The 21,719-nt window shown below is 48.0% G+C and overlaps 1 protein-coding gene across 1 annotated transcript; it reads right to left on the bottom strand.

The window, feature by feature from the left end:
- Positions 1–4,334: 4,334 nt before the first annotated feature.
- Positions 4,335–14,897, bottom strand: LOC108285751 (carcinoembryonic antigen-related cell adhesion molecule 8-like). The gene is made up of 5 exons (XM_017503150.2): positions 14,680–14,897; positions 13,415–13,774; positions 9,761–10,039; positions 8,685–8,802; positions 4,335–5,791 (listed from the first exon to the last, which is right to left on the bottom strand). Exons 1-4 carry the CDS (start codon positions 14,741–14,743, stop codon positions 8,711–8,713), a joined length of 795 nt encoding a protein of 264 aa, XP_017358639.1. The 5' UTR covers positions 14,744–14,897; the 3' UTR covers positions 4,335–5,791; positions 8,685–8,710.
- Between the last annotated feature and the right edge of the window lie 6,822 nt (positions 14,898–21,719).

Below are 21,719 nucleotides of genomic sequence, written 5' to 3'. Positions count from 1 at the left end.
AAAAAAAAAAAAAAAAAGAAAAAAAAGAAAACAGTAGGACAAGTGGGCTGCTCTCTTTACTTGGAGTCCTGCCTTCTCTTTTCACTGAGCAGCAGTCTACTCACGCATCATTTTTGACCTTCCCATTCTCCTACCGTGGGTTCAGGCACAATTACTAAAGTCCAGATATAATTACGCGTGCCTGGAACGTGATGTTCTTGTTAAAAAGAGAGACCTGAGGAATGGTTGCCTAGCTGATGTCCAGGATTCTAATTTTCACTAAGTTGCTGGTTTTCTACCCTGGCTACTGGTTAGAGTCACCTGTAGGAATTTAAAACATACCAATGTCTGTGCTTTCCTCAAAGAGAATCTCATCTGATTGCTCCATGCTGTGGCTTGGGATTTAGTCATTTAAAAATGTTTCCAAGGAAAATAGGCAATTTACAGTGGAGGAAATTTAGCTCAGTGCTCAAAGCTAACATCCCCAGTAATGGAAGATGTGGACAATCTGGGCATCATAATATGATGGATGGAGAAAGTGCAGTATCAGCTCTGTGGCATTTTGCCCAAAGTGGATAACCTGAATTTAATCATGAGAAAATATTAGGTAAGCCCAAACTGAGGGTCATTCTACAAAATAACTCACCAATACTCTTCAAAAATGTGAAGGTCATGAAGGCAAAAGTAATTCTGAGGAACTGTCTCAGATTAAAGGAGACAGAGAGGACAGAGCAATGAGATGCAGTGTGTGATCTTGTATTGGATCCTGGTCCAGAAAGAGGACATTAGTGGGAAGATAGAGAGGATTGAATAGGGTCTGCAGATTCACTCATTGTGAGATGTCAGTGATCATTTATTGATGTTGATTATACTCTGGTTATCTACAGTGTTAATATTTGGGAATGTTGAGTGAAAAGAATATGATGACTCTTTGTGAAACATTTTTAGAAGTGTAAAATTACTTCAAAGTGAAAGTTATAAAAAAGAAAGGGGAAAAAAGCTTCCAGATAATTCTGAGTTCCCAGAGTTGAAGACCGCTTCCCTATCTTATCTAATACTGTCAAAGTAATCTTCCTGGAAATGCTGTTTGTGACGTTACTGAACTTCTCAAAGATTTCCAGTCACTCATCATCTATAGAATGAATTCCAATTTTGTAAGCTGTCATTCAAAGCCCCCATAACACGAACCCAGTACACTCCCTTGATCCACATGGAAGGACTTGATCCACATTTGACTTTCTCACGTCCAAATACGTTCCAACTCTTTGACTCCTTCATAGAACATGTATACCTGCCTGTTCACCGCCTAAGTTCTTCTTCATCCTAAGACTTATCTCCGTCCCCGCCTCTTCACTGAAGTCTATATGGTTATTTCTGTTAGAAGCAGTCATCCTTTGTTTCTTTGAATTCTGGAAGGTAAAACAGTATGGACTGAAACATCAGCTTTAGATTCAGAAATATGTGGGTCTGAATCCTGGTTCCACCTTTAACCAATTCTGAGATAAAAGACAAGTTAATTGATGCCTTGGGACAGAGAAGGAAGGGTGGGACAATGGTTTCATATAGCACCCTGTCTTCTTAGGAAAAAGCTGTGATGCCTTCTGAACCCACCTGTTTGCTCTCAGTTGTGACCCCTGCACAGCATCTCACTAACCCATTCCCTGCCCAGGTGATGTGTGCATGGGCGAGTCAGATTTCTGTGAGTCAGACACTCTTCTCCCTTTTCATCTCCTCCACCCCCACTACTGTGCGCTCTGGTCTGGCCCCAGCTCCTAGGCCGCTAGTATTGGTCTAAGAAAGCAAGGCCAGCAGGGACAGCTGAGAGGAAAGTCAGAGGCCACCAAGCATGCAAGGAAGGAGTGGCTGTCATTGTCACTGCTCAAAGCCACCCAGTCTGGGTGTGTTTTATGACTGTTTCTGGATTTGGAATCTTCTCCCCTTCGTGATCATCCCAGGGACTCGCCCTCCTCCTATTTCCTTCTCATTACGTTTTCTGACCTCAGTGCACCATTTTTATAGCCAGAGACTGGCTGTGTAAACAGTTGACAATGCAGTAAAAGTTACTTTTTGTGAGGACTGAGAACCTGGCCCACCCTGTGTTATTCCAGAGGACTGGAGGTTCATAGAGGCCAGTTTTTATGCAGGGCTGTGCAGTTGTGAGCGTGGTGTTAGGGAGCAGGTGCGTAAGTGAAGATCGAGACAGAAAACAAAAAGCTGGTTGTTCATCAAATCCTGAAAGTAGAGGGGACAAAACTTATTCTGGAAGGTGGATGTCATTCAGGAGACCTTGGAAGCCCCAGGGTGTCCTCTGCACATTCATTTGTGGAAAATGAGGTTAAATTATGGAGTTGGATGACACTCACTACATTACTTCACTTCTCTGCCTTTGTTTTCTAGATCTGTAAAAACAGGGATGGTGAGACTCAGGATTTTTTGTGAGGACTGTAGCTATCTGAAAACCCCTTAGGGCAGTGCCTGCTGCACAGCGAGTGCTACATCAGTGTGAGCTCTTACAATTATGGAAACAGGCAAAGGTGCCACCCGGGGCATCCAGAGTGGGGAGGTATTTTCCAGTGAGGGTCCTTGCAGGCAGCTGGAGATGAAGATGGTGAAGGGGGCTTAACCTCCACGGTGGAAGGATTGGGGAGCAGTCCTGAGAAGAAAGTCAGAAGCCACCAGGCATGGAAAGAGGCAGGCTGGGCTGTCATTGCTCAAAGGACACTCTGGGTGTGTTTTATTGACTGTTACTGGATTTGGAAGCTTCTCCCCTCTGTGACCATTCCAGGGACTCGCCCTCTTCATGTTTCTGGATTTGGAATCTTGAGCAATCTTCATGATGTACAACATTCTGTGAAAATATCTTTACCCAACAGCAGGAATAGCCAGAGTGGGTGTGGCTTCTGTCACAATTATTGTCTCCTGGGAGTCCAGGAATGCGCCTTAGGGTCGCATGGTTTTGCTGAAAGCCAAGCCTGGAACCGGGCTTCAAGGATGCCCTGAGAATCAATTTATGTTGCCAGTGGAAAGCATTCATCTTTTTAAAGGAAAGCATTCATCTTAATAAAGAAATCCCATCTTACGGTCTGGATCAGTATTTTCTGCTGCTGTACTATCCTTATTTATAAATTGTGAAGAGAAAGACCGAAAAACAGTGACATAAGGAAGTGCATGTATGAATTAATAGGGCAGAATTGGGACCAGTATGTGTATATTAAGGGGAAGCATGTATACCTGTTATGTAAACATAAAAAGGACTTCTTGTTTTAAACAGACTTCTCCGTGAAAATAAAATCCACTGGGAGGCCAAGGCAGGCAGATCACGAGGTCAAGAGATGGAGACCATCCTGGCCAAGATGGTGGAACCCTGTCTCTACTAAAAATACAAAAAATAGCCAACAGCGGTGGCTCATGCCTGTAGTCCCAGCTACTCTAGAGGCTGAGGCAGAGGAATCGCTTGAACCCGGGAGGCGGAGGTTGCAGTGAGCCAAGATCACGCCACTGCACTCCAGCCTGGCAACAGAGCAAGCCTCCATCAAAAACAAAACAAAACAAAACAAAACACAAAAACCTGCCTTGAGTGGATAGAAGACCACATGACAAGAACATCCCAGCAGAGTCATGAGACAATGGGTAGTGTGGCTTCTCTGCTAAATCGTAGGTTAAACTGAGTTAGTCACTGAAGAGAAAGAAGATGAAGGAGAAGATGGGTGAGGGTGAGAGAATGTGGGATGGCGAAAGGAAAAGACTGAAAGGAAGGTTTACCGAGGCCTCATCAGGTACCAGGCTCTGTGTCTAATGCCTTCCACATATTAATGCCCCCATTTAGTGTCATTTTCAGATGCAGTAAGAGTGACCCTTGTGCTGCAGATGAGAAGAGGCCGAGGGAGGTGAAGTGAGTGGTCCAGGTCATCCAGCCAGTTCATAGCAGAGCTCGTCGTGCGTTTCACCTTGAAGTTTGTGCTCTTCTCTGTGATTCAGACAGAAAAGTGAGACACAGAAGGAAGGCAAAGCAATTTTTTGTTGTGGGTGAAATTGACAAAAGCTATTAGGCAGAATAATGGCGTCCTGAAAATATCCACATCCTAATCCCTGGGCCCTGTGCATGTTACTTTATTTGGCAAAATAATAATAATAATAATAATAATAATAAGACTTTGCAAATGAGATGAAGTTAAGGATCTTGAGACAGGAGATTATTCTGGATAATCTGGGTGGGCTCAGTGTAATCAGAAGGGTCCTTGTAAGGGAAAGAAAGAGGCAGGAGGGTCAGGGTGAGAATGACGCAGGCTGAGAGACTCCACTGGCCATTGCTGGCTGTGAACATGTATCAAAAGACAAAATTACAAGAAACTCAGTTATAGATCCAATTGGCTTTTATTTGTGATTCACAAATCATGGCAGCTTCCATTCTACAAAATACAGTGATAGCTCCCACTGAGCAGTACAATAGTAGAACAGTGGGTTCATGGGAATCCAGGAACAGAAGAATAGAAATAAATTGATTGGTTGATTTCAGAATACTTCATATTACTTTTTTCTAAGAGTTAAAGCAGAAAGGACTTTCCTACTATGCTGACTCAGACAGCCTGGACTCTCCTGTTTTTAAGAAAAATTTGTCTCTTCTGGGATCTACCTGCTTCCTCAATGTTTCAGTGTATGTGGCATTTAGCATGGAACTAAACACCCACAAATGGAGCCCCGTTCTGGAGCCACTAGGCTCTCACCTAGATGAGAGTTTGACAAAATAAATATAAGGCATTAACACTGCTGTCAGTTACCATCATTCTGGACTTCGCTCATTCATAGGTTATGACACATAACCTATGTCACACATTTCTTTGAGTTTTCGTCATTTCAGTCAAAGAAAATATCTGACATTTGATGGATGGCTGCATGCAAACATTTAAAGCTTTTAGAGAATACAGCACACCAGGGTAACTAATATTATGACAATCAGGAGGGATAACACCAAGGGTTTGGAGTGTGATCCATAGGCAGGGTCCCCATGAGCAAAACCAAACAGAATGAGCCACATGAGGAGCCTACCCATTTTAACCCACGGAGCATGTCTGTTCATTTTTGCAGCTGAGTGTCTATAAAATCCGCTGTATTTATCTATGTGCAACAAGAAGTGTCAGCAACTGCACAAACGCCTCCCTGTTCAGCTAGCAGGGAGCAAATCTATTATCTAGCATCCCACGGCTGGGCTAAATTAAAAGAGGGAATGAGAACAGGTGAGTCTAAGGTCCAACTCTAAAAGGTACCACCGTACATTTTAACAAACAGTTGTATTAGGGATGTTGTGAAAGCTAGCCATTGGATGGAATAAAGGATCCCTTAGGTCATGTAAAGATTTGGTGTTGACATGATGACATGACAGATCCAACACTCTGTCGAATTACAGGCACAAGCCACCGACTGTGAAATCCTAGTTACGGCATCATCCTGCCAAATTAAAGAGGCAGGCATGAGCAGGCAAAAATTGAGCAGAGTAAGAACCTCATGATGGTGGGGAGTCTGGTTCTGACATCCTGGGAAAAGCTGTCCGCAGCATGAAGTCTTCAACTTTTCGTCCCGGTTGGTAGTTTGAGTCTCTCTTGTTACAGTGTTGAACATTTTGGTGGGCTATGAGTGAGCCACATCTCAGTCACGAGGGTTTTCCCTTGAAATTTACATTGAGTTGTCCACCTCCAGTTTATAGGTCTTCAGGAAGAGTGCAGGTCTTGTACTTAGTGATTCCACAGGACAAAACAGGATTGAAGGAACAAGAAGAATTCCGGGTCCAGTCCAGTCTACAGGCGGACAATAAAAAGTTAAAAACAGCATACAGGGCTACAATTTCATAACTGTTATGTTTTTTCTTCTGAACATAATTTTTCTCTGTCTCTCCATGTTTGTACCAAAGTTAATCAGAGTAAGACGAACTTGTTTACAAAATAGGTAGAGTCTCATCAAACTTGGCCTGATTATTTATATAAGAAGTAAAGCAAGAATAGCAATTGACCACATAGGATCTTTTCAAGTGTACTTTGCTGGAAGGTTTGATAAGGAATCTCAGATAAACTTTTAAAAGCTTCTCAACACTAGGAAGCCAAACCAAGGCTGACTTCAGACTTTGCCTACAGTACCTATGGGCTTATTCTATGTATATTTCCAAATATGACATCCCAGCCAAAGCCTTGGTAATATAAGCAATATTTTTAAATGTATCCTGTTGTAAACAGAGCAGATTCTTAATGAACTTATGCAAACAACTATTGCCCTAACAATGTAAATAACCATGAATAGTTGCCCAATTCTGGAAGAAAAATGTAGGGAGAAAAATTGTTTCAATTTTTGGTCACAAGTTGTACTTCACCAAATTTCTGTAAGGCATGGACAGCTTAAAAGAAAGCATTTCTTTAACCTGGAAAACAAAACATTTAAAGAATCAGCAAAACTTCAACTAAAAATTCACTGAAACATTATCCTCGGCCAGGCGCAGTGGCTCATGCCTGTAATCCTAGTACTTTGGGAGGCCAAGGCGGGTAGATCACCTGAGGTCGGGAGTTCGAGAACAGCCTGGCCAACATGGTGAAACTTTCTCTACTAAAAATACAAAAATTAGCTGGGTGTGGTGGCACATGCCTGTAGTCCCAGCTACTCGAGAGGCTGAGGCAGGAGAATCGCTTGAACACAGGAGGCGGAGGTTGCAGTGAGCAGAGATCACGCCAATGCAGTCCAGCCTGAGACAAGAGGGAGGCTTTGTCTCAAAAAATTGAAAATAAAAAAATTATCCTCAATAGTTCATTTAGTCCCATGAAATTACATTTTTGTTCTGCTTGATCTTGGTTGGCAGTTTCACGAAGCTCTCTCTTCATTAAAATTTTGGAAATCCTTGGCCCAATGGTATGATTCTAAAGTTACCAGAAACCTGTATTCAAGACAACTTGTCAGAGTCTTATCCATAAATCTCCTTGAAAAAGAAGCAGTTTTGCACTGTAACTATTTCCAAATGCTTTTAGAGAAGAATCAAAACAACTATTTGTGAATGACAAAGACTTAAAATGGCTATGGTTAAAGATCCGATGAGACTTCAGATTTGATAGATTTGATGACAACGATACCACTCACAAGGAAATTTGGTTACTTCTGTGGCATGTAACACTGTGAGTGATAAAATAATAGATTTCTAGAAATCTCATATAATTTTTGAAACATTCATGTCAGTAACACACCCGCAAATGTAGCCTAGAGAAGGTCTGGCATCACTTACCATTTGACAGTGTTTTCCATATAATTTAACGTATCGAATAAGGTGAATTTTCATTTAGCTTCTGTTTCTCAGCTGCATTATTGTGTTCAGGGAATAGCCCATTAACAAATGTGGCCAACAATGTACAAGCTTACGTATGTTGAAAAGTTCCCCAGGTAATTTTGATACATACCCATAGCTAAAAACCATTGATTTAAGCCCAAGGCCTCCTTATCAGAGCAGGGGTTCTGCATCCTGGATGCACACGGTAGCATGCGGGCGGCTTAAATACCAATGCCTTGCTCCCACTCTAGACCATTAAATCAAAATGTATGAGGAGAGCCTGGGAATCAGTTGTTCTTTTAAAAAATTTCCCAGGAATTCCAGCGTGCAGCCATATTTCCCATTAGATTTCTTTTTTTCTCAGGAAATTTATCTTTTTCTATTTTGGTATTACAATTATTTTTCATGTCTTATTTTTTGGAGACAAGGTCTTGCTGTGTTGCCCAGGCTGGAGTGCAAAGGCACAATCATAGCTCACTGCAGCCTTGAACTCCTGGGCTCAGAGGATCCTCCCACCTCAGTTTCCCAAAGCACTGGGATGACAGTTGTGAGCCTATGCACCTGGCCCTTTGTCTGATCTTCTGTCTTCGGCTTTCTGTTCCCCGGAGTAGGGACCCTGCCTTCTTCATTTCTGTATCTTTCATGAACACATGAATTGGTTATCAGAAAAAGATTCTCAGCCATGCTTAGGTTGTGTCCTGAGTCTCGGGTTCACATGTTAATGCCACAGTCTTTGTCCTCCACAAGGGCAGAGGTTGCTTGTGATGAAGGGTGTGGGTAACTCCACGGTGCAGATGGCGGAGGAAGGTTACCTTGTTTTTAGGCACAACATTGGAACTAAGAACTCTATGTGTACATGGGGTGGAGGGGCAGGGATGTATAGGAAGACAGATCTAATTAGGATGGAGAAATTATACTCAGGAGTAGTGGTAAAGGAAGTACGAAGGATTAGTGAAGAGAAGAAATGGGAACTTATCTAATAGGCTACAGTAGGCCCCTGCGGGTTCTTGAGTAGGTGAGTGAACTTGATTTCAGGGAGGTAATGAGGCAGCCATATGCAAGGAAGCCTTCAAAGACTGCAGACAAGGAGTCGAGTAGGACTTCAAGCAGTTGTTGAGGTTTATGGGAATGGAGAGAACAACACAAGTGAGAGACGTTTTAAAAAAGACCAAGAGGCTTTCACAATGTGTTGAACTGGGGAAACAAGTGAGCAGGGGCTGAGAGCAGTCATGGGGGACAGGGAGCACGAAGCGTCGGGAAGAGACATGCAGGAGTTAGTGTGAGAAGCAGGAGTTTAGGGGCAGGAGGAGAAGATCCAGTCCCAGATACAGGTGAAGAAGTCCTTTCCCTCTCCCGAGCATGGTGGTCAGCACTGCAGGAAACAGAACAAGAGGAAAGGCCACCATACCTACCAGTCTTCCTGAAATGCAGAAACTACGCCAGGGCTGCTGTGAGAGCCACCGCGGCCAGCACTCCAGTCATGATGCTGACAGTGGTCCCAGCTGAGACAACAGAACTGTCTGGTACTGAAAAAAGAGAGAGAGGGAGTGAAGGTGATGTTATTTTACAGCGGGGTGCCCCCGGTACCAGCTCTCGGCATGAAGTCTCTACTTGTTCCTTCAAGGAATGCATTCGTTTTGCAGGAAGGTTCACATGTTTTCTCTCTCACTGTGTTTCTAGTTGGTGGTCAGTCTTCTGTCAATTCCATCATGGCCTTTCTGCACTCGGATATTTCTGAAGGCTTTGAAATTTTAGAAAGACCGATTGCTATTTTTGCGTCTCATTAGAACTTTCTATCTTGTCATGGTTGCATCTTTTTCTCAGTGTCTCCGTGGAGGGAGACATGAATACGAGTCTGTGGGGTCTCTGTGACAGGGACTTGATTGACAGGAGGCCCAGGCTGGAGCCTTCTGTGTTTACTAAGTCCTCTGTACACAGAACTCGCTTCTCACGGGCTCCCGGCAGGGGAATGAAATCTCAGTTCTGGGAGACTCTGCTTCTCTCTTATGGGTGAGGACTCCCCGTCAGCCTTGTGGAAGCTCTGAGAACCGCGTCACGATCTGAGACTCTCTCCTCTTTCTCCTTCTCAGGAATCATCTCCACCATGGTCTGCGGGCTCTCAGACTCCGCCCACTCCTGCTCTGCCTTTCCTCGTGGTTGTTTTCCCCAATAAATTATCTTGCACCTGTAACCTGAAGTCACAACCAAACCCCAGCTGTGTTCACGGAGCTGGAGCCTGAGACATTCACCTGCTTCTCCCATAACAGGCTATGGACCCTGAGCCTCCCAGGACGGGAGCAGCTCCTCCTCTTGTATTCCTGGTCCAGGCTGGGTCTGCCCAGGTTTACCTGGGGCAGGAAGTCATGGCCAGCCTGGGTGTCTGGGGTTAAGAGTCTTGGACCTGAGAGGGACTGAGAGGCCTGACCTCAGGCTGTGTAGATTTGGGCTGGCAGCCGGGGCCACAGAGGAAGAGAAGATACTCACAGCGAACATTCAGGGTGACTGGGTCACTGCGGCTGGCACTCAGTGTGTTCTGTATTTCACACTCATAGGGTCCTCTGTCATTCCTTGTGACACTGAGTAGAATGAGGGTCCTATTGTCACCGGAGAGCACCAGCCTGTGACTGACCGGGAGGCTCTGATTGTTCACCCACCACAGGTAGGTTGTGTTCTGAGTCTCAGGTTCACAGGTTAAGGCCACAACATCCTTGTTCTCCACGGGGTTGAAGTTGTTGCTGGTGATGTAGGGCTTGGGCGGCTCCGCTGTGCAGAAAACAGAGAGAAGATTGCCCTGTGTGGCACCTGTGATTTCTCCACGGGCATCTTTCAATCAGAGTTGGCATCTCCCACCTCTAAGCCCACACGAGTCCTTAAAGCCTACAGCAGGTGTGAGTGTCACAAGACAGGTACACAACGATCTGAGGGCTCAGAGACCCTGAGGCCGCCCGCTTTGTCTTAGAGAAGCACAGACTTTCCAAAGTGTGAATTGTGCAGCAATGTTGGGTCAGGACAGACCCAGGACCATGAGTCACAGCCCCTGGTGCCTCTCCTGGTCCTTTCCTGATGTCTGCCTGCCTGGTCCTTTGAGGTCCTCCCCTGGAATGTGTAGGAGCTGAGTTCCTTCCAGCTGAACAGTCCCTACCCCACCTAGCCAAGGGGTGTTTTCTCCGAGGTTTTTTTTTTTTTTTTTTTTTTCCCCCAAGGCTATCCTAGAGACGGTTGATGATAACAATGGGTGTTTGAGCAGACACAGCAGAGGAGACCAGGAAAAAGTCTAGAGGTGAGCTTAGTACTCAGACTGCAGGACCCCCAGGTGGGGCAGCTCTGCCCAGGTGTTTGGTGGTGACTAATAAGAGCTAGTGATCACCAGGAAAGTACAGCAGAGTCTGAAAGAAGACATAGAAAGGGTGAGTGAGACAGGCAGGGGCTGGCAGAAGATCTGAGGATGCTCAGTTACATAACAAGAAGAATGAAGGCAAATTACGAGAAGAGACGTGTGTTATATTGGGAAATTTACAGCCAGGCGTGGTGGCTCAAGCCTGTAATCCCAGCACTTTGGGAGGCCGGGGCGGGTAGATCACCTAAGGTCAGAAGTTCAAGACCAGCCTGACCAACATGGTGAAACCCCATGTCTACTAAAAATGCAAAAATTAGCTGGGCATGGTTGTGCATGCCTATAATCCCAGCTACTCGGGAGGCTGAGGCAGGAGAATCGCCTGAACCCAGGAGGCAGAGGTTGCAGTGAGCCGAGATCACACCATTGTCGCGATCACACATCCAGGCTGGGCAACAAAATCAAAACTCCGTCTCGGAAAAAAAAAAAAAAAAAGAAAATTTATAAAGAGCTCCCTGTTGCTAGCTCCTGTGCACAGTCAGCAAAACGGAGGAAAGCCCAGCACAGGCATGAGAAATGCTTTCTTCATTTTCTCTCAACCTAAGGAAACACAACTAGAGTTTGATCAAATCCATCCAAACTAGGTAGAGTCTAAGCAAGACGCCAGTGGCTGGTGCATCTCCCTGTCCAAGGGACCCCGCCTTATGACAATGGCATCATTGTGAGGACACAGATGTATGTGGAACGGGCAGCAAACCCATCAGACAGCACCCGCCTGGCCAGCTCCACCTGAGGAAGGTCCCAGGAACCACTAGAGGATGTGAGCCCACAGCAGGACGGGGATGGAGTTGTGAGTCAAATGGGTGAAGTGAGCCCATGGGCTTTGGGGACTGCAGACCTGTCCTTCTGCCTCTGACCCCTTGGTGAGTCAGTGTAGAGAGTGGATGGAGGAGTCGCTCATCCCTGTCCTGTGGCCTGTTCCACATGTCGGCCTCACTGAGGGAAAGAGCCCTGGATGGGGACACAGTGGAAGCTCATTCTCCTGGTGACCTGGGGACACGGGCTCATGATGGAGCCTGGCAGGGGTAGTAGCTGCTCCGGCTGATTTCTCTGCCTTTCCTGTTGCCTGGGAGGTGGGCCTGGCCACAGTGTGAGCGTGAAGGGGACAGGACAGTCAGCCTTGTTAGAGGGAGTGTCTGGGGAAGGCCTAAGGTGGAGGAAGCTGTGCAGGGCAGGGCATCCCAGCTAGAATGAAGGGGGAGGAAGATGAGGGACATGGAGGAGCAGAGAGAGCCAGAGACACCCACAGCATGACTGGAGGACCTGAGCCCACAGCAAAACAAGGATGGAGTTGTAGTAAAATGGGTGAAATACACCCATGGGCTGGGGACTGCACATCTGTCCTGCCTCTGGGCCCCTGGTGAGTCAGTGTAGGGAGCAGATAGAGGAGTGGTTTATCCCCGTCCCGTGGCCAAGCATTTACACACTCATGAGACTCAACACCTGGGTGGCTTCTTTTTTTTTTTTTTTTTTAAGAGCCAGGTATCTTGCTATGTTGCCCAGGCTGGTCTTGAACTTCTGGGCTCAATACACCCTCCTGCCTCAGTCTCCCACTGGGGTGGCTTTAGGGGCAGGGAGTGAGGGGGTGGAACAGGGGTGTCTCAGCCCCTTGGAGGGACAGAGAACAGGTGAGGCCAGGACCTCCTAGGATCCTGCACCAGCTTCCAGTCTCTGAAGAGATTATGGATCATTCATTCCTTCATTCATTCCCTGCCTCCTTCATGAGAACTGCGGAGCAAGTGTGTATCTCACGTGGGGTCCTGGTTTGTACAGGGTGTATAGTCTCTGGTTTGCCTTGTGGTCTGTGAATTCACCTTAAAATAATCACAGTGACCTGGCCTAGAGCCCTGTGTAGAAGAGCAGCATCTGTTTGCCTCCAGGAGTGGGAGATTTGGGCCTGATTCCTGGTGTACAAGGAGCTTACAGCAGAATCGTTCTTCTCTTTCTGCCCTGAAGACACTGACCCCCCCAGCCAGGACCTCTCTTAAGTTCCTCCTCCAGGGGGCTGAGGCCCTAGTAATCCTGTCCATCTGTCCTCTCCTGGGGCTGAGTCTCAGGTGAAGAATGAGGCTCTGTCCTTGCCCAGATGAGGCCCTGGGGGCTGGGCCCTGGCTGGTGACCAGCTCCCTGAGCCATGGTCCTCAAACAGCTCAAATCCTTGCTCCCAGTCAGGTCAGCCAGGAGGCCAAAACCCAGTGCTGGCACAGTTTCCTTAGGGTCACCTGGAGTCGGGAGCCCTGGCACAGGTTCTTTAGGGTCACCTGGAGTCGGGGGCCCTGGCCCAGGTTCCTTAGGGTCACCTGGAGTCGGGGGCCCTGGCCCAGGTTCCTTAGTGTCACCTGGAGTCAGGAGCCCTGGGACAGGGGTCTGGGGCTGGTGCTTCCAGGGCTGAGCTTCTCTGTGAGGATTCCAGGGGACCCCTCAGGCCAGGCCCTGACCCAGTTCTCCAGGGTCTTTTTCATGGGAAGGGCACAGAATTCTGGCAGAGACCCACCTCCCCTTGCTGAGTTCCCCTCATCAGACTGTCCTTCCTCTGCCGCGAGTGTCTGCAGGGTCTGGATGCAGGAAAGGGATTCTGATATGTGGAAGTTTGTCTCCCTTGTGTGTGTCCTGCACTAAATGCCCAAACCCCAACACAGGACAAAATGTAGACAGGGACACAGGCACAACCCAGGCCTGACAACCCCGTGTGTGTGGAGTAGACCTGACCCCCAGCGCCCAGAAGTCACGGAGGAGTCACTCACCCTGCACATCGAATCGGCCGAGTACTTCCTCATTCGTAAGATTTGTGTCTATGACCTGTAGGGTGTAGCTTCCTGTGTCATTTGGGGTGACGCTCTGGATCAGCAGGGATGCATTGGGGTACACTGTCTCTCGACCGCTGTATGCGGGCCCTGGGGTAGTTATTTGAGATCTCACTACATATCCTATAATTCGCTGTTTGGCATCCACCATTTCCCCTTTGTACCAGTTGTAGCCAAGAGGGTCCTGGGGCAGGTTGTGGACAAGCAGAAGAACCTCCTTCCCCTCTGCGACAATGGGTGGCACAGCTTCAGTACTGAGCTGGGCAGCGGTGGGCGGGTTCCAGAAGGTGAAAAGTGAGGCTAGGAGGGAGAGAGAGCATCAGTCAATATTGGGACCTGTGTATTGGGGTGGAAAGATGGGGCCCTGGGTCCCAAGCAGGTCTCTCCACCCACCCCCATCTTGAGTGTGTGAGTGTGTGTGTGTGTGTGTGTGTGTGTGTGTGTGTCCCCTACTGGATCAACGTCAGCAGTGTGCCCCTCCCATTCCTTCAGCACCTCTGACCTTCGTATTTCCCTCTTTGGAATCCTCTTCCCCAGGGGTCTGCACGGCTCCCTCCACACTGCAGGACCTGCTCACATCAGGGCATCCCTAGGAGACCCCTTCCCTGACACCTCCTCTGGAGACCCTGGGTCTTCCCTTTCTGACCTCTCCCGGCTCTGTTCCCTCCAGGGTGCTTGTCAACACCGGACCTCACACTCTAGATCTCTTTGCGTGTCTGTCTTTCTCCCCATGAGAGCGTGAGCTCCGTGACAGCAGGGACTTGTGTGATCTTGGTTGCACCCCAGTGCCTGGGACCATCTGCGAACTCCCGTGGGTGAGCTCATGAGAGTTCCCAGGGCCCTCCACATCCTGGGGTTTATTTGCCAATGTCTGAAGTTGGTGGCTAGGGATAATGTTTTATGCCCTGGTTATGTTTTTATGTGAAATGTCATATGATATAGTTATTATTATCATGTTTCAGAATGTAGCAGTTAGTGCTCATTAGCCAGGAAAAGAGAGCATGTGAGATTTTCTTGACCTTTTCCAATTCCAGTTCAATGTGATTTTCCTGTTCTGGTTTCCTGTTCCTCTCTCGTGTCCTCTCCCACATTCAAGCTTCAAGAGAAGTCCCTTTGTCCCCTCTCAGAGCCCTGTCCTCCCAAGGAGACCCCAGCCAGTCTCTCTGGCCCTCCTCCCACCTGGTCCCAGGGAGTCCTCCCCTCACCTGTGAGCAAGAGCCCCTGCCAGGGGATGCACGTTCTGCAGGGATGGGCTGAGGCGGGCCCCATGGTCTCTGCTGCCTGCTTGTCCTCTGTGTAGGGAAGCTTGGGCTCCAGGAACGCTCTTGTCAGGGCTGCTGTGACTCTCGGCTCTGCTGTCCTTCCTCCTCTGTGCTAAGCCTCCTCCCAGGGCAGGAGCACTTTCCAAGGTCACATGGTCCAGGGGTGGGGTCTCTGCTCAGGAGTCCTCTGTACCCTCCCCTCTCATTTCTGCCTCTTTTGTCCCTCCTCCTCTACCCCTTCTGCCTATATTCAGTTCCCCAGACAAAGCTTTCAGAAGCAAGGCTGATGGACCCCTGTACCCTGGGAGGACAACCTGCCTTTCCCAGCGCTGACCTATGCTGTGTTCTGGCCTGAGGTCTGTCACACCAGGGGGGTTACTTACCTTGTAACAGAGAAACCCAGCTGGGCATGGGGTTTCTGCTGGGATGATGCCAGTGCTCCTGTGTCCACACAGAACAGGCCCTGACTGTGGCGGTCACCCGGAAGCGATGTGCTTCTGTTGTGTGGCCGCCACGCATTTAGCCAGTATTCATCGAGGATGTGTCGTATGTCAGACACGGGGCTGGGCCTCGGGATTCCACACAGAGTAGGACGGACGTAGGGAAACTCCCTACATTCACGGAGTTTCCCTGAAACAGGGAGACAGGTGCTCCGTGAATGTCGTGGGACTGAGGAACTAATGATAATGAGAGAAGGGCTGTGATTTGGCTCTGAGGATCACAGGGAGCTGCCCCGGGAGATGCCCTTTCAGCTGAGCCCAGGAAGGAGAGGATGTGGGGGCAGGAGCTGCCTGCAGGAGTGGCTTTAGGTGGATGGCCACTGGGCTGCAGGGAGGAGCTGACAGAGTCCGTGCGGGGAGCTTGGAGGGCGAGGAGGAGGTGGGTCGAGTGGTGAGGGGTCGAGTGGTGGGAATTCCTGGGGGGCTGTGGGTCCTGCTGAGGGAAGTCAGCAGCCCCTGGGGAGGCTCCAGGCCAGGAGGGACTCTGCTGCCGTCTGGTGGACACTCAGGAAAATGTAAACGAAAAAATCAGGAAAGGTTTAATTCAGCATGATCATTAAGCATTGATCACATGTTTGCTCCACGCTTTAAATTCTACAATTCTCTCACGCAAGCCCTTCTCTAGTCTACCACCAATGAATCATCAAAATTGGATTTGCGGTCTTATGTCAGGCCAAGTTCTGTGTGTGCTTCGGGGGATCTGCACAGTATTCACACCTGAGGGCTGGCTGGAACGTGTATTATGGGTAGAAGGGAGGATTCATGTCCATGTATCTCACAAGAGTCAGAGTGTTTGGGTGGATAAGTCTCCATCTGACCCCAAAAGTCCTCAGAACAAGGGAGCAGAGCGTGATGAAATCAGAATCCAGGGGTGGGGCTGGGGCTCTGTGCCTCCTCCTCCTCCCTCTCTCTCTGGGGAGTTCTCCCTCATCTCCCTCAGCAGAATTCCTGGGTCTCCTCGTATGAGAAAGATGGTGAGTCCTTACAGACCGACCCAGAGTTTTTTAGCAGAGACATCAGGTTTCAGTGTCAGGAGCACCTGTCACCCCTCAGGTCTCCCCACATCCCTCCTCAGAGACAGATATAAATGTAGCTGCTTCTGCTTACTTTTGGTTTCCATTTGCATGGAATATTTATTTCTACCCCTTTACCTTCAGTCTGTTAGGATCTTTATGAATAAGTAGAGTTTCTTGCAAGCAGCATATGCTTGGATCATGTTTTTTTAATCTGTTTCACCAGTCTGTATCTTTTAAGTGGAGCATGTAAATGGATTACATTCAAGGTTCATATTGACATGTGAGGTTTTCTTCCTGTCCTAATGATAATTGTCAGATAGTTACTTTGTTTTTTTTTGTTTTTTTTTTTTTGAGACGGAGTTTCGCTCTTGTTACCCAGGCTGGAGTGCAATGGCACGATCTCGGCTCACCACAACCTCCGTCTCCTGGGTTCAAGCAATTCTCCTGCCTCAGCCTCCCGAGTAGCTGGGACTACAGGCGTGCACCACCATGCCCAGCTAATTTTTGTATTTTTAGTAGAGACGGGGTTTCACCATGTTGACCAGGATGGTCTCGATCTCTTGACCTCGTGATCCACCCACCTCGGCCTCCCAAAGTGCTGGGATTACAGGCGTGAGCCACCGTGCCCGGCCTTTTTTTTTTTTTAATGGACTTTTCATTTCCATGTTTAGAACTCCTTTGAGCATTTCTTATAGGACCAGTTTAGTGGTGACAGATTCCCTCATCATTTGCTTCTGGGAAAGACTTTATTTCTCTATTTTGAAGTTTATTCTTGCAGGATAAAAAAAATTTCATAGTTGATGTTTATGGTTGTTTTTTCTTTAAGTACTTTGAAAATAAATTCTCAATCCCTTCTGGCTTGTAGGGATTCTGCTGAGAAGTCTACTGCTAGTGTGATGGGGTTTCCTTTACAGGTGATTAAACACTTTTCTCTTGCTGATTTTCAAATTTTTTCCTTCATGTTGACCTTAGACAGTCTAATAACTACAGTTGTGGTGAGGTCCTTCTTGCAATCTACCTGCCTGATGTTCTTTAAGCCTTTTCTATCTGAATGCCTAGATGTCTAACTAGACTAGCTAAGTTTTCCTCAATAATTTCCTCAAATAGGTTGACCAAACTTTATGGTTTTTCTCTTCCCTCAGAAATACCTGTAATTCATAGGTTTGGATGTTTTACTTAGTCCCATGCCTATCAAAAGCTTTGTTCACTTTTTAATTCTGTTTCTTTATTTTTGTCTTAATAGATTAATTCTAAAGACCTGTCTTCAAGTTCTGAGATTCTTTCTTCTGCTAGGTCTGGTCTGTTGTTAAAGCTTTCAACTGTATTTTGTAATTCTTTCAATGATTTTTTTTTTTTTTAATTTCCAGAATTTCCAGTTGGTTGTTTGTTTAATATCTATCTCTCTGGTAAATTTCTAATTTGTATCCTGAATTGATTTTCTGATTTCTTTGTATTAGTTTTCTTTTTTCTTTTTTCTTTTTTTTTTTTGAGACGGAGTCTCGCTCTTGTTACCCAGGCTGGTGTGCAATGGTGCAATCTCGGCTCACTGCAACCTCCGCCTCCTGGGTTGAGGCAATTCTCCTGCCTCAGCCTCCTGAGTAGCTGGGATTACAGGCACGCACCACCATGCCCAGCTAATTTTTTGTATTTTTAGTAGTGATGAGGTTTCACCATTTTGACCAGGATGGTCTCGATCTCTTGACCTTGTGATCCACCCGCCTCGGCCTCCCAAAGTGCTGGGATTACAGGCGTGAGCCACCGCGCCCGGCCTCGTTTTCATATTTATTTGGATCTTATTGAGCTTCTTGAAAATCAATATTTTGAATTCTTTATCTGGTATCTTAAAGATTTCATTTTCATTAGAACCTATTGCTGGATAGTTACTGTGATCTTTTTGGAGTGTTATTATAACATCCTGTTTTTTTATACTTTGAGAATTGTTACACTGGTTCCTTCTCATTTGTAGAAATAGTCAATTCTTTTTATTTTTGAATTACTTTTGCTTTGATGGAATTTTTTTTTTCCTGAAGATACTATTATATTGTATGTTGAGTATGGCCATTTGGCTTTCTTTCCGGGTGCTTTCAGTGGCAGAGACTCTCTATGAACTCTTTGGTTATAGATAGCCTTAACATGGTGGCTTTTTCAAATGCCAGTGACTGTAGTACTGCGTTGAAGGAGAAGGGGGTCGCTCATGCTCCCAATCCAGGAGAATTCATTTGGCATCTACCTTCTTCCCACTCCTTGGTTATCAAGACTAAGCAACCAGGATTCTGAATTTGGGGACAGGCAAGTTTATTTGCAGAGGCCAGTGATAGACAATGCCACCAGGGCCTCAGTGAAGAGGGCAGGAAGGCTCAGGACACTGGGGGTTAAGTGATACCACACCCATGATCTATAGCACCCATGGATGCTCCTCCATTGCTCACCTTTCTGTTGATATCAGATGGGCACATCTGCTGTGCCTTCACAGAAGGACATAGGCTAGGAGCTGTGCATGGCCTTCATCCCCGGAACTGTGTGAGGACAGCAGGTGGGGAAGACCATGGGTCTTCCTGGGTCCTGTAGGACCAGAACATTCATCACGCACACTGACCTCATAGATGGGAATGGCTGCCCTGGGGCTGGGCTGGCGGGGCCTGGGCTGGGGAAAGAGGATATCAGGGAACAGGGAGGAAGGGTCATCCAGGCCCAGCCTGGATGGTTCTTGTCTCTGACCATCCGGAACTTACTTCCCTGCATCAACCTTTGGTCATTTACCCTCAGCAATGACCGGCTCTGTGTCCTGAGCTCAGCCTCTCAACCTAGACACAGCACCCTAGTCCCTGACCTGGATACATCCACCCCATGCCCTGATAACCCAGGACCCATTGCTTCTAGGGTGAAAAGGGTCCAGGAGAGAGAAGCTGAGGAAAGACCTGAAGAAGTCGCATCTGTCCTGGCCAGAGGGGAAAAACCGTCCGCTGCTGAACCAGGGGAATGTTGACCCAGGAGAGAGACAGAGGACCCAAGAAAGCAGTCAGACCACCGGGGTTAGCCTGAGAGGAAGGGTCAAGGCCCCTGAGGGAAGGCAGGGGAATCCCAAGGAACAGAGGGGGAGCCCAGGACTGGCTGCATGTGCAGGACACTGGGGGACCACATGTGTCTTGGATTCTCCCTGAACTCAGTGTCCCTGCCATGGCCAGACCCTCTGCTCAGGCCTGGACATGCTGAAATGGGACAATGGCCTTGTTCTCTCTCTCCACCATTTGGCAAAAGATGTAAAAGACATTCCAGGACATGCTGTCCCGGCAAGCCCAGGTTCTCTCTCCCACACCCCAGGGGCTGCAGTTACTGCGTCAGCCATGGTGGGTGCCGACCCCGCCCAGCCTGTCCAGGCCCTTCCACTCTCCACTGTGTGACCCTGCCCAGGACTACCCCTCAGATCCTAAGCCTTGGTGCAGACAATGTACTGTATCTTAATCTGGGCTGGGCTTTCATGAGCACATGGGAATGCAGACGTTACTGCTACGTTCATTTTACTTCACAAAAAAGAAGTATAAAATCAGCCAGGTGCAGCGGCGCATGCCTGTAATCCCAGCACTTTGGGAGGCTGAGGCAGGCAGATAACTTGAGGTCAGGAGTTTCAGACCAGCCTGGCCAACATGGTGAAACTTTATCTCTACTAAAAATACAAAAATTACCCAGGCGTGGTAGCGGGTGCCCGTAATCCCAGCTACTCCGGGGGCTGAGGCCAGAGAATTGCTTGAACCCAGGAGGCAGACATTGCAGTGAAACGAGATCGTGGCACTGCACTCCAGCCTGGGCAACAGAGTGAGATCCCGTCCCCCCTCCCCACAAAAAAAGAGAATTATAAAATATTTTTGCGTTAAACAACAACAACAACAACAAATGCACAAAACAAACACCAGCTCTTATCAAATTTACACAACTCTCCCAGAGAACAGGAAAGGAAGAATACGCATTAACTCATTTTTGTGGCAGTAAAACCATGTGAAAAGCAGACCGGGACACAACAAGGAAGTAAGATTGCAGGCCTTGCTTGGGAACAGAGAGGGAAAATCCACAAATAAAATATGACCAAAAGGAGCCAGGATTTACTGCGGTGAGTTTATTCCCCAGGTATTCAAGGTGATTTTAGCACCTGAAAATCAACCATTACCTTTGCTACATCAACAGATTAGCTAGAAAAACATTATAATTAGCAGAACAGAAGCAAAATGGCCTTTCCTAAAATTCCACATCATTCCATCATGATGGAGACAGTGCAGACACCAATGACAAATAATAAAAAGAGGGACCTCCATCACCTGGTAAACACGTCCTCACAACTCCAGCAAGCACCCAGCTTCCCAGTGAATCACTGCAGCCTCCCTTTCATCAGCCCCAGGCAAGGCTGCCTGCGATGGCCACACAGGCTCCAACCCAGGGTCCTCACTCTCCCACAGAGGCTCTCTCGTAGCCACCCCATGGGGACAGCATGAGGGCAGGGCAGAGCCTTTGATGCCCACACATGGCAGAAGCTGAGGCCAGAGCCATGGGGTCTGGAGAGCAGAGCTGCTGGGGTCAGATTCCTGAGGACACCCAGGCCTAAGGGGAGGTGGCTCCCTGGATGGGGGCAACCAGGCTCCGGGCTCCGACCTCAAAGCCCACATGGGAGAAGCCACCACTCTAGGCCTTTCCTAGGGTGACTCTGACAGGACAGCAGGGGTGTGACACATGGCAGGATTCCTGAATGCACCCGAGATGAAGGGGTCACCAGGGGACACTGTTCTTGTGGCAGATCAGGAAGGAGTGAAGACACCATGCCAGGCCCCCATAGCGTGACTGGGACTGACCCAGACCACTCACCTGCATGCATTACCCTCGGTAAGTCACATGGCCAAGCCCAGGACCCATGTGGGAAGAGGAGAACAGGATTCCCTTTAGTGATGGAACCCAGGGTCAGTGCGCAGAGAGGCCATGAAGGAGTGGTCCAACCTACAGTACAAACCATCGTCTATCATAAGTAGACGCCCTGCTCCATGACCCCTGCATTTAAATAAATGTTTGTTAAATGTGTCAAATGCCCTCACCCTGAGATCTCACCTGTGTGTAGGCCTATCACACACACAAACACACATACACACACCCAGAGAACTTGCAGGGTCCTGGACACAGGAATGCAGACATTACAGCAGGCTGGCATCAGAGGCAGAGCGAACAGCATGCATGACCCACACAGTGCCCTGGGGCCCATCAGCTCAGAGACCCTAGGCAGGGGGGAGACTCAGAGAGGGTGGGGCCTGCAGGGAGGGGGCTGCAGGAAGCTGGGCACTGCCCTCCAGGGAGGCAAGAGCACTGTTCCCATCAGAAAGCACATCTTCCTGCAGCAGCTGCACAGACACAGGAGCCCTCCTGGCTGCCCTGGGCCAGGGTGTGGATTCCGGATTTCATGCCCCTATGGGTGGGACTGAGATTTTCAGTG

Source organism: Cebus imitator, unplaced genomic scaffold (genome assembly GCF_001604975.1).
Source record: "Cebus imitator isolate Cc_AM_T3 unplaced genomic scaffold, Cebus_imitator-1.0 Scaffold306, whole genome shotgun sequence".
Lineage (NCBI taxonomy): Eukaryota > Metazoa > Chordata > Mammalia > Primates > Cebidae > Cebus > Cebus imitator.
Note: the sequence above shows the minus strand (reverse complement) of the source record. Positions and strands in the feature narration are given on the sequence as shown.

Excerpts from the sequence above, each read along its gene's own strand:
- LOC108285751 (XM_017503150.2), bottom strand. The coding sequence starts at position 14,743 with ATGGGGCCCGCCTCAGCCCATCCCTGCAGAACGTGCATCCCCTGGCAG. Across the intron at positions 13,775-14,679 it reads GCAGGGGCTCTTGCTCACAG|CCTCACTTTTCACCTTCTGG; the intron begins GTGAGGGGAGGA and ends TCTCCCTCCTAG. Across the intron at positions 8,803-9,760 it reads AGTCACCCTGAATGTTCGCT|TACCAGACAGTTCTGTTGTC; the intron begins GTGAGTATCTTC and ends CTCTTTTTTCAG.